This window comes from Cetorhinus maximus, chromosome 11 (assembly GCF_964194155.1).
Source record: "Cetorhinus maximus chromosome 11, sCetMax3.hap1.1, whole genome shotgun sequence".
NCBI lineage: Eukaryota > Metazoa > Chordata > Chondrichthyes > Lamniformes > Cetorhinidae > Cetorhinus > Cetorhinus maximus.
In genome coordinates this window covers 90,946,080-90,965,408 of record NC_135889.1, presented here as the reverse complement: position 1 = coordinate 90,965,408, position 19,329 = coordinate 90,946,080, and the positions used below count along the sequence as shown (strand labels likewise).

Sequence of the window (19,329 nt, the reverse complement as noted above, 5' to 3'; positions counted from 1 at the left end):
ATGGTAAGACTTCTGCTTGGGGAGACTTGAGCACTCTGATTTAATGCTGGCAACTTGGCTCCGCAGGGCTGGGAGAATCCAGCCCATCCTTTCTCAATACTACCTCTCAAACTACATAACTATAGCATGTCTTTTCCTTCCCCCGAAGCATAAAATAATGAAATAAAAACAAAATGCTGAAAAACTCAGCAGGTCTGGCAGCATCTGTGGAGAGAGAAACAGAGTTAATGTTTCAAGTCTGTATGACTCTTCTTCAGAGCTCTGTTCTTCAATTAAGTGGCTTTCACAGCTTTTCCAGCACATTCCAAACACGCAGGTGGTAGCTTTCAGCGGGAGCTCCCCTACAGCAACTCACTACAGCTGAAGCCCTGTTGTCATAAATACCCTTTGCACCCCTTTCATCTTAGTCCTCCATGGTCTTCAAATATCTCTTTGAAAACTCCGTTTCCCAAATATTAAAACCTTTCATGTTCCTACTTCACCATGACTTTTGGGTCAGTAAAATTTTCTAACGCCTGCTCCTGTTTACTCACAGATCTCCTGAAACTGCAAATTTACTTTGATACCTCAGACTTCTTTGAAATGCAACAGCTACAAATCAATTTCAGAACTTATCTCCAAATACTAATTTCAGATCTACTCATTCTACAAAATGCAAGATAACATCTTTAGTCTTTCATCCCTTACTTTCTATGGGCAATTTGACTCCAACAACCTCACCTTTGACTAACCCTGGACACAAAGACACAGCCTTACCCTTACCTACACAGAATATATACATAAACACAGAAATATAAAAATATACACATTACATCAGGCAGATAAAACATTTGAAAAGGCTAATCAAATGTTGGTCTTAATGTAAATGGGTGAAAGTTATGTTAGTTACATAAAGATCTGGTTAAATCCCATTTAGAGTACTTTTAGTTCTGGGCACTACATGAGGGACAATAGCATAGTGCTAATATTGCTGGACTAATAATCCAGAGGCCTGGACTAATAATCCAGAGGCCTGGACTAATGGTCCAGAGGCATGAGTTCAAATCCTAACATTGCATTAGGGAAATTTAAATTCAATTCAGTAATAAATCGGAATAAAATGCTAATTTCATTAATAATGATCATGAAACTACTGGACTGTCATAAAAACCTATTTGATTTACTATTGCTCTGCAAAAGATAAAGTTTATCATCCATACCTGGTCTGGCCTACATGTGATTCCAGATCTATAGCAATGTGGTTGACTCTTAACGGTCCTCTAAAATGGTGTATTAAACCATTACAAGCAAAAGCACTGTGGTTGTACCTACAATACATGGACTGCAGCAGTTCAAGGCAGCAACTCACCACCTCAAGGGCAATTAAGGCCTGGCAATAAATGCTGGCCTTGCTTGTGACACTCATCCCAAGAATGAATAATTTAAAAAAAAGTCTTTGGAAGGATACATTTGCCTTGGAGTGGCAGGTTTATCAGAATGATATCAGAGTTCAAAGGATTAAACTGAGGAGAGGTTGCATAGATTAGGTTTGCATTCTCTTCACTTCAGAACATTAAGGGGTAGCCAGTTAGAGTAGTCAAGATGATTGAAGTCATAACAATTTCCTGGAATGTATGACCACCTCCAGGAGTTGGGAGAAATATTTCAAGAGTTATGTCTTAAATTGGTCTACCGTTTTCTCCTTCCTCTAGCAAAAGGTGGGTAGGGCAAATATGTGTGAATATGGAACACACTCATTGGATCAGCTTGATTTTTCCTGTCCTTTATTTTGGTATTTTCTGAAGAAACCAACTACAGAAAAACAATATTTTCTCTAATATGGTACACCATTCATTTACATTATTAATAAGGTAATTTGACAATTTTGGTACAAATTCATGGATTGGGTAAGGTAATACACTGAGGAGAATGTTTACTAACGTGACATACAGGGAGTGGGTCAAAATGGGGGGAGCCTGCAATATGAGATTAAGATATAACTCCATAGTACGTCACTGACATCATTGTTCGGTTTGTACCCTGCCCAGAGATCAACTTGTGGTTGATCAAGTGGGCTGCTAATGCTAGTTGGGGGAGGAGGGGTGGAGAAGGAGAGAGATCATGGCCTTCTGCTGGAGGAACTTCGTGGTGGGGAGGACTCCGAGGGCAAATCTTTGCGTGGCCTCCGATTGCAGAGGCTTCACAGGCTTAGTTCTTCAATCCACCAATTCCTTCACTTGAGGAAGTGCCTGGTTATGCGAGCCTGGCCAACAATTGAACATGAAAAATAGAATGACAATAAGGCTCTCAGCCTCATTATCATACTTAAAGCTCCAACCTAGCTCCTTGGATCAGGTTAGTTATCTGTCCACCTCCCAGCCTCAGTTAAAGCTAGAAATGGGTGGGTTAGAGGCGGTTTTGAGTCAGGGAACAGGTTTGAGATGTTAACCACCCCCCACCGCCAGACCAAAACACACCCATTTTTTAAAGCTAAGTTTCAACTCAGAGTTTGGAATCTGTGGGCAGTTAAAAACAGTGAGCTAAGAAAACTAGCTGAATGATCGGAAAGGCAGCAGGAATGATCCTGGATTTAAAATATAGGTATTCTTTACAAGAACCTACATAAAACACTTCTTTGATTACCTGTTACACCAAGAATTTAAAGCATCAACAGGGGTGCTTTCCAAGATGGGAAAACTACTTTTACTCATTTTGAAGTTTGGTGGTGGGGGTTTGGGGGTGGGTGAGGTGGATGTCAGAACTAGAATAAATCTCTATTCTGCACCAGGTTATTCACTGATCTTCCTACTTGCTTATTTTGAATGTTATGTTTCTCAGCAGTTTCAGAATTTTGCAATCAGTGCTCTGACTTAGGCTAATTGCTATGCCTAAGGTAACAAGCAAAATAACTGTGCTACGTGCAACTGATTGACATGTTAAAGACAGCTCCCTCCACCAATTTTTAATCTCCATTTTAATCCCTAAATTGACTTTAAAATTTGATCTGTTAGTGCCTGCCTGATAGTCTAATATTGAATGTTTCTCTATCTTCATAATTTCATGTAAAAAAAAGGAGAATCAACTGAAATAGTTACTTACGAAACATTGTGTAGAATTGCTGTGGGTTGAGGTTCCATTTACCCCATGGTGTCTTGTGACCCTTAGACTGAGCATACTGAGCACTATTAAATTCTGGTTCTGTACCAAATGAATCCAGCACTCTAAGCATACACCTGGAAAAGGTGAAGGAGGCAGACAACAGAGAAGTGAGTTATAACCAACGATAAGCCAGAAATAACTATGCCAAAATTCTATTCTATTCACGGAAGATACATTCTCATTCCTTTTAAAATTATGCATTAACGTATTTATGTGCTAAATGTGATTTTATGCTGTTAGCCACCTCAAGTAACTTCTGGTTAAGAAGCAAAAGTTGTACTCGTTTGTATGCTTTTATCTCTGGCAACTTCCTATCAGGCCAAAAAGGTCACAAATGTGAACAGTTTAATGAATAGTTTAATGATAATGAAAGGTGGAATCTGAAACGTCAACCACTTCACACCACAAATGATGCCTTCCAATATTTTCTGCTTCACTTTATATTATATTAACTGAAATACTACTAGCATTAGTGTTTTTGTTCCTTTCAATTAAAGGAAACACAGAATATTGCTGTACATTGGTGTCAAAATAGCAATTATTTTTCACTATTTTGCATCTGTCGCATGGAAGTGAAAACAATACTTTTTTAAAAAACCAATACATTTGACAGATTTGCCATTTGGTCAAGGCAAACTAAATACTTTTCACTCTCCACATCTAATCAGATTTCACATTTAAAGAATATTAGAATGATAAGCACAGAAAAGGCCATTCTGCCCATTGTGACCACCTGACTCTTTGAAAGGGTTATTCAGTTATGCCACTCCCCTGTTCTATTCCTATAGCTCTGCAAATGCTTCCACTTAAAATATTTATCAAATTTCCTTTACTACAGCACTCACGCCTGCAAGCAACCTCTAAACAGTCTTCTCTCCAGCAGCCTCCTTAGAAATCCAGGGGAAAGACGCATGTGTTGGCATGACAAAAGGAAGATCCAGGGTGGCTCGATGGTTCAGTGATGATTCCCTTCATGTCCTCCTCCAGGTTACTAAGGCAAGGCAGGAGTTCTCTTTCCCCAGGGATAGGAGGAGACCTCCCACCTAATCAAGCAAGCCTGTATGTAGATTGCAGAAGAGGACAGCAACTGTGGGGTCATCCAGAGAACCTGATTGCTCATCAATGACCTTGTCCATTCCACAAGGGTGAGTACTAGAACTCTGGTTCTTTAGCATCAGTGGGAGGGTGTTGATGCCAGGGAGGGGAAGTCCACTACACCAATGGCAAAGGATTTAGGCTACAGCACCCCCTTGGAAAGGAACACTGCAGCTCTGTCAACCAATCCATGCATCTGGCCACTGAGGCAGCAGCTAGCATGCAAGCCGAATAGGCATCATGTCTGCTCTATTGGGGCAACTAACATCTCTTCCAACCCTCCTGGTCACCATCAACCCTCCCAATGGCTGCTTCGCTCACCTGAAACCTCGCAGTGAGCGAGGGCTCAGAAGATGAGTGACAAGAGGCAAGAAGCAACCTGTGGAATGAGATCAGCTTTGAGTTGCAGGGGTGTGGAGGTAAGCTGCAAGCTGGAGAAGCGGCCAGTGGTGAATCAGCCAGGAAGATGAGTGGAAAGTGGGAATTTTGGCGACTATCGGGAGGGGTCTGCTAGTGGAAGGGTCAGGGAGCAGGAGAGGGTACTACAAAATGGCAATTGGGTCGTGTAACCCTATGCATTCCATGGCGTGTAATGTTGTTAATGCGAATCCACGATGCTAAACATGAATATTGACTCCATTAAAAACACATTAAGTTGAAATGACTTAAAATGGGGAGCTTAAAGGGAGGATTTAATGTATGTGTTGTAGCTGCTCCCAGGGTACCATGTACACACCTGCAGGATTCAGCAATGGTAATGCCATTGAATGTCAAGAGGAAGTGGTTAGATTCTGTTTTATTGAAAACGGTCATTGCCTGGTATTTATATGGCACGAATGTTACGAATTAACCAATGGCACAGATATTTACAACCATGGTGACCTAGATGGCTACTGGCATCAGGTGACTACCAGTGCAGCCAGAACTTGTCAGCATGGCCCAAAGATCAGTCATGGCCTCTCAGGAAAGGTGCAGTCTTCGGTGGCACTGCCTCTCTGACATCTGCAAGTAGCGCATTCTTTGTCTGGCCAAAGGGCACCTGCATCTCAATGCTTGCTCACACTCGCCTCTGCAGCTGTGTGCCGCTTTCCCTTCATGAGGCCACCCATGCAGGTGGCCATGGGGTTGCTGCTGTCTTGATTTGTGTGGTTGCAACTCTCTCCCTCTCAGGTTCTCCTCTTCACTGGATGGCCCTTCTCACGAAAGAACGATGCCAATAGCACTTGGGCATTGCTACTCTGAATAAGCCATCCCTGCCAGTAGCTGCTGCAGTGCTGCTCACCTATTCTCATCCTCCTCTCAAATGACACCCCTGCCAGGGCCAAGATGCCATCAAGGGGAACATGACCCTAGATCAATGGCTTCCCAACTATCTGTCCTCCAAAATAAAACTGTGCCCATGCTGGACCTATGAAGGAAAAATGCCTGACTCTATAGCTACCAAATCTAACAATTACGCCAGCTTTTGTTGCTACCCTTTAAAAACCTACTGAGGCTCCGACTCCCACGTGTCCTCCATGCGCTCATGGTTAATTCTGGAGGGATTCATAAAATCATGGTGTATTGGCTCAGCAACAATGTTAATTGGCTTTAAATTGCTTATTTCAAAAACATGAGCGGCATTCCCACACAGGCTCCCATCCATCAATGATAAAATGATGTGGTGGCATTGGAGGGCAGCCCCACACAATTTTACAGCCCTCTCCCCCTACCACATTCATTGGCATCTGTTTTAGAGGCATAAAATTCCAGCCTATGTTTCTGCTGTCCATCAGTATGGAGAAAAGACAGTCAAACAAGGAAACGTTTGCAGTATGCGGATTTTAAAAAACTTAGTTTAAACAAACGGATCCTAATTTTAGAACTTATCTTTTTCTGGTCATAGAGAATAGGGCATAATGGATTTAATCCTACAAAAATGAGGCTGGAATCTAATTGTCATTTTGAGTCAAAGCCACTAGATGGAGAACTGTACTGATGCCAAGTGCTCATGTGTTGAGGGTGTGTGTGGGCAGGGGAGATGCAAACAAAAGCTGCCCTTGTTTGCCTTGCCTACTCAAATCACGCATTTTGTACAGACATTTCTGCGACAGCCTACTCTACAAATATCACACTATCCTGCTACGTTGGTGTCCAGCCTCCAACAGGGGAAGGCGAGTACTTTTCCTTCTTAAATAGTGTGACAATTTCTTGTGCGACCTAGATTACAACTCAAATTTGCAAATGATAAACTAGGAGGCACAGTGGAATTGGAAGATGCAGATCAGAAATTATAGAATGGTTGAACAAGATATGTAGGTGAGCAGAATAAAAAGATGAGATTTAATGCAAACAAAAGTACAAGGGTCAGTACAGGTATGCTCATGAATGGTTGCAATAGTTAAATAAGAAACTGAAAGAAAGGCAGGAGTCTTAGGAGACTCAATGTTAAACATGACCAGCAACTGTGGAGAAGCAAATTAATGAAGCCAATATGATGTTGAACTACATGGCTAAAAAGTAGAATATGAGGAAGTGCTCAAACTTTAGAGTGCTCTGATCAGGCCATTTTGAATACAGCATCCAATTTTAGTCACTAAGGAATATTTAGCAACTAAAGGTAGCAGAGAGAAGACCCACAAAGTTGACACCTAGTATCAGGGATTGGAATTATGGAGGCATCTGAAAAATGATCATTTAGAGACTGCCAGAAGTATACAGGTAACCAATAATATTAATTGAATTGCAGGAGCAGAATAAGGAAACATAGGTTCAAACTCAAGGTGGAAACATCAAGGCAGATAAGGAAATTCTTCAGACTAAGCAACATATGGAATAAACTTCAAGATAGAGTAGTTGAGGCAAAAATGCTGCAATCATGAAGGGAAAGACAATTTCTCTGAGCTGATGAATCCAGATAGATCAAGTGGCCTTTCTCAGCCTAACTATTTTGTGATCTTGTTGTATAGAAAATAAAAGAATGCTCCCTGACCGTCAGATTAATTAATTACTTAATTCTGGTTTGTTACCGAGTATGGCATGTCCTCGTCAGCTATAAAAAAAAACTGATGTACCAGAAAACTTCTTGCAAATATTCTAATATACCCTAAATGCATGATGCTTAGGATTAATTAACAATAATTTGCTATTGACTACCCAGAAATTCATTTACTCAGGTGCAGGCACAACTAGTTTCCAGCTTGTGCTCTTACAAAGTTAGAGGAAAAGGTGTTATTCTAATCCTTACCCAAAGAAAAATATTTTCAGAAGGAAACTTTAATAAGGAAGAGGACTGGAATGTTAACTTGTGATGACATTTTGACCTCAGATATTTAGGGGCAATTTCTGTAGGTATTCTCCCACTCATCCACCTGAATTTCAGAAGCTCCAGTGAACAATGTTTATGACATTTCTTCATAGCTTCTGCATTTTCCCCAAGTTACAGTGGAGAAGCAGAAGTGCCCCTGCGGAAATTCACCTAGCATGTACAAAAGTTTAGATATTGCCAACAGAACCGTGAAATAGCTTGAGCAGAGCAGGGGTCCCCTAACCAAAATTGCTGTGTCCCTGGCTTACAAGTTCAAGTATGTTGAATTAGACCATGCAATATTAGAAACACTGCCATAAACTATTCCAGACATTACATTGCAGAATTTCAAGTGTCAAACCAAGCAACATTTGACATTTCACACACACCAAGCTCTCAGAAGTCTCTTCATTCTCTCTGCCCCTTCAGTGGCACACATTCGCCCCTCCCAACCAGTTAACTCTTCTCTCCCCTCCCTTAAAATCTCAACTGGCAAAGTCATCTTCTTTCCCAATTACCACTTGTCATTCCTAACAGTTTGCTTACAGGCCTAACTCCCCTCCACATTCCAGCAGTTAAACCCAGAATTCATCAGCAGCGTGCAGCAAAGTTGGATACCAAAGAAAAGCAACAGGTCAGATTCAGGAATGGAACTGAATAACAAATCATGGAACAAAGAAAAACAATTTTGTGGGGTATTTCATGGACCATCTGAGCATCCCAGGGATACAGTATATAAATATCACTGAAATAAACTGAACAGCAGGGAAGCAATGCAAAGAGCAACACTTACTGATAATGAACCCAAGATGGACCGAGTGTTTTCTTAAATTGTGTCAATCCAACAATATCAATATAGATTAGTTCTACTATCTTATCACCACGAGTAGGGCAACCCGATCTGTTACCCATCACTTTCTTCATTATCCTATAAGAAAATACATATCATGTGTTTGAAAATGCAAAACACAAAAACAAATTTTTAAAACCAGAAAATTCGAAGTAACCAACATGCATTTAAGGATAATGTAACGAAATGCAAGTTCTCCGCTAAAGCATTCACAAGATCAAAAACGTTGAAAAAGTCACTAATTTCCTATTAATCAAGGTAACCAGTTCCTCACCAGATCAGAACAGAAACAGGAACAACAATGCAAAACTGCTATTTTAAGTGAAGAGTGCAACATTTGCCAGCCTTCTATTCTACTGTGCCTCTGCTAAAGGACACTGTTGCCCATTCTACTTCAGGCTGCTGCAGGTTTCTGCTCGAGTCTCTTTTTGTTTAAGATGTTCCTAATCCCATACGCTTGTGGTGTTTTGCTTAGTTCTGCAAGGTTTAAAATTCTGACAATGTCTGTTAGGGGCATAAGAACCAATTTAAAAAAGATTGTTACTCTCAATTGTGAAAAAAGATTTTGTTTGTCAGTAATCTTTAAGCACAAGACACAATTTATACACATTTAAAAAAATAACCTGTTTATAGTCACCATGGTTCTGCAGGATTTCTTTGGCAGTGTTTGAGTCTGGTAATTCTAACAACTGAAAAACTGCATAATGTTAAACTTCGCAACATTCATTCTATAGAACAACACAAGAAGCTGGACACTATCTAGGACAAAATAGGCAGCTTGACTGGCAGCCTATCTACCACCTTAAACATTCATTTCCTCCATCACCAATGCACAGTAGCAGCAATGTGTACCATTTACAAGATGCACTGCGACAACTCACCAAGGCTCCTTCGACAGCACCTTCCAAACCTCTACCACCTAGAAGAACAAGGGCAAGCTCCCCTCCAAGTCACACACTATCCTGACTTGGAAATAATTGCCATTCCTTCACTGTCAATGGGTCAAAATCTTGGAACTTCCTTCCCAACAGCACTGTGGGTGTTTCTGCACCACATGGCTTGTAGCAGTTAAAAGGTGACTCACCATCATCATCTCAATGCCCATCCCTAATTGCCCTTAAATGCTGGCTGAGCCAGCAACACCCAAATACCCTGAAGGAAAAAAAATACTAATGACATGTGATCTCACTTGTAAAAATCCTAGAATCCCATTAATTAAAATATAAACCAGTAGTCAATTAGAAAAAAAATTTAGAAAGCTTAAAATGTGACAAGTATAGTCAGACACAAAAACGTTTCCCACTAATACATAATTTAATCAGGTTGTAATCTAAGCTAGGAAGGAAAGTGCAAGTATATAATGGGGTCAGAACTACTGAGATTTGTACATAACATTGAAATCATATCATCTCAAAAATATTTATGAATTCAAACATTGTCTAAACTATCATTTTCAAAAATGAAATGATAGCATAATATCTGTACAATATATATTGAGGTGTTTTGAAGTCACAACACATCAAAAGTTGATGTTAACATAAGACAGGAGAGGGAAAGTATGCTTATTATTATACAAATTATAAAAGCAAAATACTGTGGGGATGATGGAAATGTGAAATTAAAAACAGAAAATGCTACAAGTACTCAGCAGGTCAGGCAGCATTTAGGGATTGAGAAACAGAATTAATGTTTCAGTTAACTGTTTCTCTCTTCACAAATGCTGTCTGACCTGCCGAGTATTTCCAACATTTTCTGTTTTTATAGTTTTGTATTATATAAGCAAGGTTGATAGGAGTATGGAAGGGATTTTACAATATTTACAAATTGTTTCACTTTCAATGCTGGTGTGTGATTGTTGTCTCTAATGGATAGCAAGTCTGCATAAACAAATTAAAATCCAAGAGCTTTTGTATCATGCGGTTTCAGCTACAGCAATATCAGCTTTTTTTTCACTTGCAGGTTAGAGCTGAATAACATATCTGCTATATAGAATTACCACTAGAAATATTACTATCCTTACAAATCGATTCAACATAAAATATATATTAGCATAAGAGTTTAGCACTTTTGGCATTTATGCACCATTGATGAAATTTTAGATTCTTACTCTTTTAATTCAGCCAGTGAGGCTGAAATCCTAATGTCATGGCCCAGCAGGTAGAGAGTTGTAATCAAATCACTCCACTGTACTAATTCACCAAGAGGGCCACCGCTGAAAGCGTTCTCTGCAATCTTAAATCCCGATTCCTTTGTCAAAAGGCCGAGATGGATAAGAATCTAAGAGATAAAGTTACATACAAATTACTGTAGAAATTTACTATATTGTTCTTGAAAAATTACTATATAACTAGCATTTTCACTCAGAATTAGGCACAGAAATAGACACACACACATACACACACAAATCTTTGAGTATTTGCTTCATCCAGATTATAATGCACTTGTTCTATTTTATCCATAGCCCAAGTTATTTGAGTCCAGTGGCTATTGATCGTTTGCAAGCCACTTTAGCAAGTTGCAAGGTGTTGTTTGACCATGTGTGTTTAGTTGGATGCTTGCATTAGAAATGTGAACATTAAATTTTACATTTTAAATTCTTATGATAAAAAGTGCATAAAAACACATATCAGATAGGAAATGTTATACTGAGGGTATATGGGAACTGAGCAAATCCAAAATTTGCAATGATTCTGGGAACAAAGTGGTCTCATCTGGCAACTGAAAATTCCAAAAGGACTCTGGAGCACTGGATCACACAGATACAAGGCTTCCAATGTTGGGAAGAGAAAGCCATCTTCAGAACTTATGTAGTTCCCTTTAAGAAATATAGAATTATAAATAAAATAGAATTACAATGGTCATCTTATGATGTTGTTCAAAATAATCAATGGTGACAAGTCAGAATAACTAATTGCAATACAGCATTTGACCTAGTGTGGAATCAAGGCGCAAGAGTAAAATGAAAGTTAATGGGAATCAGGACAAAAGTTCTCCATTGATTGGAGTTGTAAGATGGATGGGTGGATGGCGGCTGTTGCAGGCCAATCATCTCAACCCCAGGACAGTATCCTAGGCCCAATCACCTTCAGCTACTTGATCAATGACCTTCCCTCCATTATAAAGGTCAGAAGTTGGGATGTTTGCTGATGATTCCAGTGTGCCATTCCATTTGTGAGTCCTCAGGTGAAGAAGAAGCCCGTGCTTGGAATCAGCAACACTTGGACAGCATTCAGGCTTGTGGAAAGTGCCAGGCAATGACCGTCTCCAATAAAAGGGAATCTAACCACCTCTCTTTGACATTCAACAGCGTTACCATCACTGAATACCCCCATCATTCTGGGGGTCACCACTGACCAGGTGGTTAACCTGTCCAGCCACAAAACTGCTGTGGCTAGAAGAGCAGGTCAGAGGCTGGGTATTTTGCAGTCAGTAATTTGCCTTCTGACTTCCCAAGGCAGTCCACCATCTACAAAGCACAAGTCAGGGGTGTGATGGGATACTCTCCACTTGCCTGAGTGAGTGGAGCCCCAGCAACATTAAAGGAGCTTGGCACTACCTAAGACAAAGCAACCCATCGTTCCCCACCCCCACCCCATCCATCACTGGTGCACAGTGGCTGCAGTGTGTATCATCTACAAGATGCACTAAAGCAACTCACCAAGCATCCTTCAACAGCACCTTTCAAACCTGCAACCTCTATCACTCAGACCAAGTATAACAGGTGCATGATAACACCACCACCTGAAAGGTCCCCTCTAAGTTACATGCCATCCTGACTTGCTGTATATCGCTGTTCATTCATCATTACTGGTCCAAAATTTCAGAACTCCCTATCCACATCCCATGAACAAATAAAAAAACCTTCAGGCAATATTCTAGAGCTGACCTTTTTACGTTTGATTTCTAAATTTTGTTTTTCTGCAAGTGATTTTACAGCTTCTATCCAGGCACTTGCCATTCGATTTATTCTTAATCGCATCCATCGAAATTCGTCATGCGCAGACATCATTTTAAAGAGGTAATTGAAATCTGTTCGAATTTCAGCCTGTGATAAAGACAATATTTTAATTATTCAACTCTACATTAATTATGGTTCCTATCAGAACATATTATCTAGCTTCACAGCATCTTCTGTAGGAATTTGATGGTATGTATGTGACAAAATAGGAACTAAATTCATATCAAAGTCTAACAAACTCCAACACTTTCCTTGTAATTTCAGACTATGGATTCATGACAAAAATGAAAATTTTTCAAACCAAATTGTTGGCCATCTATGACAGGCAATGACTAAAAGCAGCAAAGCTATCTCCAAAAATTTTCCAGAATGCTTGACCGATGACTGAATCAGATATCTACCCTGTTTCATATGCGCACACACAACTAACTGTACTGCTATTGTATTGCTCATAGTGTGGTCTCGTTGAAAAATGAAAAATCAGTGGCTCTGTTAAACAATGTATTTGTGATCTGCATGAAGCAAGTATGCCCTGGCAGATATGCTGGAGATAGAGATATCACACCACTACCTGGAAGGCACATGTCACATAAAAGTTCAATGCAGCTGTAATCTTCAGAGCTTCTGAAAGCTGTTCTCATCCTGGAACTGATTTACAAATCCTTTTGCAGGAGTGGACAAAAAACTGTTATGGTGTCTTTCGGATGACTTCAGGCAGACCCAGATATGAAACAACACTATTGTACACAAAAATGGCAAGAAGTCCTAAAGGAGAATCTAAAATGCAAATGCATCTTTTTGGAAGTTTGCACTGAACCCCCCTATAAAGTCTGCAAGAGAGGGGCATATCCATAATGACATGCCATAGATGCATGCAAAGAGAATACACTAAGATTCAGCTGTTCAAACAGCGTAGTTTAAAAAAAATCCAAGAAGCTGTCAAAACAGCTCCATGAAGTCACACTAATTTCCTTATTCAAACATAATCACCTTAGAATAGAATGTGAATTAAGACAGTAGCAGGAGTTTATCATTGCACCTTTTAACAATAAAGAATCCAACTAAAGAAACAGGCATCCTTTCAGTGCCCAATTTATACAAGCATTTCGCTTATTGAGTGATGTGCTGGTATAAGGAACACCAAAAGTACTTTGGACTTCTGCCCAATACCACAGGCACTAGCTGGTCAAATGCAGAGGTTTAACCATTAACTGTATTAATCAGTTCTATCACCTCTCTATCTTCTTGAATTGAGAATTCCATAAATACAGGGCTGCAACTAAAAATAACCAAAGCTCTGATACCTTTCTCACTTATTTCTTTAAAGGATATTGGATGCATGCCACTTGATTCAAAAGGTTTCAAGACATTAATCTTTTGGAGTTTTTCATGGTACACCTTAATGATATACATTTAATTCCAATAAATTCCTTAATGCACATATTTTTTGGAGAAAAAAAAACCTATCACTTACTACTATATATGGAGCCAAAACATTTTTAGATTCCTCTTGCTGCTCTCTATAGTCCCCTAACAAATAACTATCTTCCCTCTAACTCTCATTTTAGTTATTCTCAAATGAGACTTAATTGAATCCCAGTCATCAGTACTTTATCAGTCACCAACACTGAAACAACTCTGAAGGCCAAATTTCCATTCCACAGCCACGTATCAGCTTCCAGTATATTCCAACACTGGCATCACGCCCTTGTTCTGCAAGTGGCGCTCTTTGCTAGTGACCAATGTGAGCATCACAGCCAGGCAACACAACAGCAATATAGCAAAGAGCATTATGTCAACGAGTTGGATCCATTTAATCAATACTAACCAAATTCTGTTGGTCTGTCTCTTCCCGAGGGCTCTTTGCTCTCCATGGCAGAGGGGGACACCAATTTTCAACCTATCCTCAGAGAAAATAAGCGTATAAAAAAAGGCTACACAGTTTAGTAACAAGAAAAAAAAACTAACAATGGATACCTTGAAACATATTTTTAAAGGATGAGACATTTGCACGTGTAAATAGTAGGCAATTAGTTTAAATATAACCCACAAGGCAAACTTCAAACATTTCCAGCGCGAGCAGCAAATGTACAGCTTCATTCAACTTCTCAGTGCACCAAACAGATAATAAGATTCTTCAATTAAAAAAGAACTAAGGCCAAAGCATTGTGAAATACCTGCAACAAACCCAGAGGTTCAATGTATCACCAAAGTTCAATAATGGAGGTAATACACACAAAGTGGCAAGATAATATCTCCAACACACACAAAATAGAAACATCTCACTCCCTTTCAAAACCTGCATTTACAATTTCCTCATTTTTGTATAGAACTTATTTCATGCTACAATTTATACATTTTCCTCCTTCCCACAAGGGGAAACATCCACTCCACGTCCACTTTGTCTATCCCCTTTAGCATCTTATATACCTCAATTAGATCTCCTCTCATCCTTCTAAATTCTAGCGAGTATAGGCCTAAACTGCTCAATCTCTCCTCATAAGTCAAGGCCCACATCTCTGGAATCAATCTAGTGAACCTCCTCTGAACCGCCTCCAATGCAACTCCATCCTTCCTCAAGGGGACCAAAACTGTGCAGAGTACTCCAGGTGTGGTCTCACCAATGCCTTGTACAGTTGCAACAACACTTCCTTATTTTTATACTTGATTCCCTTAGTAATAAATGTCAAAATTCCATTTGCCTTCTTTATTACCTGCTGTGCCTGCATACTAGCTTTCAGCGATTCATGCACGAGGACACCCAGGTCCCTCTGCACTGTAGTATTCTGAAATTTCTCCCCATCTAAATAAGTCACCTTTTTATTCTTCAGACCAAAATGGATAACCTCACACTTATCCACGTTAAACTCCATCTGCCAAATTTTGGCCCATTCACCTAACCTGTCCATATCCATTTGTAAATTTCTTAATTGCAACTTACTTTCCCACCTATTTTGATGTCATCTGCAAATTTAGCAATAGTAACTTCTATCCCTGAATCCAAGTCATTACTATAGATTGTAAATAGTTGGGGCCCAAGGACCGAACCCTGTGGCACCCCACTAGTTACAGAAGGAAAAAAAGAGAACAAAAGCCACATTTTACTTAATTTAAGCATACTTCCACTGACCTCACTGAGGTAAATAAAAAATGAGCATATGGACCCATCCACACCATAGCTGGCATAGCAAGGATCTGACCGCCACATAGTCTTCATCCACTGAAAACAAAAAATATAATAAATACACAAGTTTAACCTGTACGTAGAATAAATATATTCAGTGAAGAATTTATGAACCAAATTATTTTTGTTCTGCAAATCATATCTTTCAGTTCTGTTAAATGTTAGATTATTTACTAGTCACAAGATATGATATGGCCATAGAACCATATCTAAAGAGCCTTAACCTCCCAACATCCAGCTTTTCTTGAGAAGTGTTTTTGCCTCTATTTATTCTGCTAGGAAGTCAACCTTGCATATTTGATCACTCAAGTATTCCTGACTGATTAGCACATTCACAAATTCCTAAATTTGTTACAGGCAGTCTTCGGAATTATGACATGACTGGTTCCTGAAAACCGCACCTTAAATCAAAACATCATAACTTGGAACTGATTTTTCCATAAGAACAATGTTTTAATGGGGGATTTGCTCCTAAACTAAGGCCCACTACCCTATTTTCACCAAAATAGCCCAGAATTTTGTAATCAATAGACAAGTAATATAGTAACATTAATATATTTATGTTGTAGATGATAATATTGACAAAGCACAAGTTAAAAATACAGATTGAAATATAGTACAGTACTAAATGGCATCAGAACAGCAACTGAGCGCCAAACCAGGGAGATAAGCAGCATAGCGTCGATGCACACATGAACATTTAGACTGGTTTGCTGGCATTGCATCGTAAAGTCAAAACTGATGTGAGTAAAAACAGGGTGTCAATTTATAAACATCATAAGGGCCGTTCATTGTAACTCGAACATCATCAAGTTGAGGACTGCCTGTATTTGCTGATTGAACTATTCTGTCCTACTCTTGCAGTTTAATTTAAAATCATATGTATGATGTATAAATGGGTAATTCCAGAATATGTTATTTTCTTACGGAGGTTGAAATGCCATAGTTTTTCCAGTATTACTTCAGAATTCTTCTGTTGAGTCAAAAGTTCAGTTTTCAAATCCCACCACAGACTTGGAACACAATCCTTGGTGCTGCTCTAGTGTAGCACCAGTGAATGTACTGCACTGTCAGGGCTGTCATCTTTCAAACATGATATTAAACTGAGGTGCTGAGGTGTTAAGTAGGTGCACAACATCTCTCAATGCTATTCATAGATGATCACAATAATCCTCCTAGTATCTGGCCACTGCTACCTGAAATTATCTAGTTATTCATTTACTATTTATTCTAGTCATCCTGGTTACACATTTGAGGGAATGTCAATAACATACAATTTCCAAATATATACAATATGAGGGACAGGGCGAGAGAGAACTGGTGAAATCCCTGCCCCCTTCCAAACTATCCATGAAGTCAGTGGTTTGGAGATGTGTTTGTGGTTATTTTAACCAGTGTGTGTGGATGATCTGAATAAATCAGCAGAAGGCTTTGAGAGTTTAAATAAAAATAATTAAAATAAGAACACATTCACTCCAAAATTGAATGCTACGGCAACCACTCTCAGAATCTCACACAAACACTCAAGGAAAGTACAGCTGGAAGTCTTGTTTTGAAAGATGTTACCACCTTTTGTGTCTCTTTTGCAGATAGCATTTCTTATTTAAAGATTCAAAACTACAAACACGGTTGCTCCATCATGTGACTCCTCACAATTGTGGTTTCTTTACCAAATATGACAATGTTCTTAAATTGATGAGACACATCTTGCTTTAGTGTTTCCGGATTACTGTCCCATTAATTTAAGAGACTGACGTTAGGTTAAAACAGTTAATACATTGCTTTTCAAATTCCGGATGGTCTTTTGGGATGTATGCCACTAACACCTTTTGGTCTGGAATTTGTCTTTAAAGACAAAGCCAGACTGTTCCTTTAACACACAGACCATGTCATCTGCCACCAGCAGCAATCTTGGAGCACATTGTCCATTTAAGTCTATTCAAAGATTCCAATTTGAATAAATTTCTTATTTTAGAAGTTATGAATATGATATGGTTATATAACATGGGCATAACAAATTTTGTGGTTAAACAAAAAGCAAAATGCTACAGATGTTTGAAGTATGAAACAACAAAAACAATGCTGGAAACACAACAATTAGGCACCATTTTTGGATAAGGTGGTTAGTATTTCAGCCTGATGACCTTTGTCAGAACCAGGGGATGCTACAAGGTATGGTTTATAGAAGAGGAACACAGCCAGGGAAAAGGGAATAGGCTTATTTGATGAATTATTGGAGAATCTTGATGAAGGTTTTATTTTTATTCATTCACAGGGTGTGGGCTTTGCTGGCTGGGTCAGCATTTATTGCCCATCCCTAGTTACCCTTGAGAAGGTGGTGGTGAGCTGCCTTCTTGAACTGCTGCAGTCCACGTGATATAGGTACACCCATTGTGCTGTTAGGAAGGGAGTTCCAGGATTTTGACCCAATGACAGTGAAGGAGCGGTGATACATTTCCAAGTCAGGACAGTGAGCAACCTGGAGGGGAACTTCCAGGTGGTGATATTGCAGTAGATGTATACATGGACTTTTAAAAGGCTTCAATAAAATAACTTAGGGAGAATTTTCCTATCCGCGTGCGGGCCGACGCGTAAAATGACGCGCAGTGACGTTGGGTGTGCACCCAACATCACCGCGCATCATTCCGATCTTCCATTTGGCGGGCGCGCCCCCCGAACTGTCAAAGGCCTGTTAAGGCCATTTAAAAACCAATTTAAATAATTAACAGGGCTGCCAATCGAACCTTAAGATTGGCGGGCAGGCGAAGAGCCCAAGCGGCCTTCGCGTTTTTCATGAAACCTCATCCACGGGCTGGGTGAGGTTTCATGGAGGTTTTCTTAAATTAATAAATATTTTTTAAACATTTCATAAACCTGTCCCAGCTCATGTGACACTGTCATATGAGGAACATGTGTAAATGATTTCTAACTTTCCTTATTTTAAACTTTAAATCTGAACTTAATCTCCGAGGCAGCTCCAAGCCTTGGAGGTTTCTGCGCTCTTTCATGCACATGCGTGGAAGAGCACAGGCCCCGACTATTCCATCTCCCCCTGCCCGCACATGTAGCGTTAAGCGCTACCGGACGCACGTCACACTGGGCGGGTCAATTAAGGCTATGTAAAATGGCAGCACACAGCCGATCGTGGGCCGTGATCGGCTCTGCGACCCACCGTGCCCGCTCCCAACCGGCCCACCCGACAGGCAGAAGATTCTGCCCCATGTACAGGTTCATTTGGAAAATAGAATCTCATGGGATTAAAGGAACTGTGGTAACTTGGGTATACAACTGACTAAGGAATGGGAGCAGAGAGTATGGTGAATGGACGTTTTTCCTGATTGGAGAGAAGTATGAAATGGGGTCCCCTGGAGTCAGTATCGGGTCTATTGCTTTTTTGTTTCATATAAAATGATCCGGACTTGGGTGTAGGGGGTACAATTTTTAAGTTTGTAGATGATACAAAACTTGACAACATAGTAAATTGTGGCCAGGATAGTAACAGACCTCAGGAGGACATTGCAAGACTGGTGCAAATGGGCAGACACATGACAGATGCAATTTAATGTGGATAAGTGAGAAGTGATGGACTTTAGGAGGAACAACATGGAAAGGCAATATAATCTAAACACTATTTTGAAGGTGCAGGTACATAAGGAGAGGGACCTAGAGATACATATTCCCAAATCTTTGAAGGTGACAGGACAAGGTGAAACTGCCCTTATAAATAAGGACATTGAATACAAGGACAAAGTAGTAATTCTAAACCTTTGCAGATGATTGCTAAGGCCCCAGCTTGAAAATTGTATAGAATTCTGTAC

General features: G+C 39.8%; 1 protein-coding gene across 3 annotated transcripts in view; it reads right to left on the bottom strand.

Annotated features, from left to right (window-relative positions):
* Positions 1-19,329, bottom strand: part of mgat5 (alpha-1,6-mannosylglycoprotein 6-beta-N-acetylglucosaminyltransferase) — a 106,145-nt gene that overhangs the window by 57,515 nt on the left and 29,301 nt on the right. For all 3 annotated transcript variants that reach the window (XM_078552408.1, XM_078552407.1, XM_078552409.1), the window contains exons 5-10: positions 15,458-15,547; positions 14,156-14,227; positions 12,256-12,414; positions 10,477-10,646; positions 8,313-8,447; positions 3,079-3,212 (exon numbers count right to left, since the gene is read on the bottom strand). In XM_078552408.1, the coding sequence (XP_078408534.1) occupies positions 3,079-3,212; positions 8,313-8,447; positions 10,477-10,646; positions 12,256-12,414; positions 14,156-14,227; positions 15,458-15,547 (760 nt within the window). The remainder of the gene's footprint in view (positions 1-3,078; positions 3,213-8,312; positions 8,448-10,476; positions 10,647-12,255; positions 12,415-14,155; positions 14,228-15,457; positions 15,548-19,329) is intronic.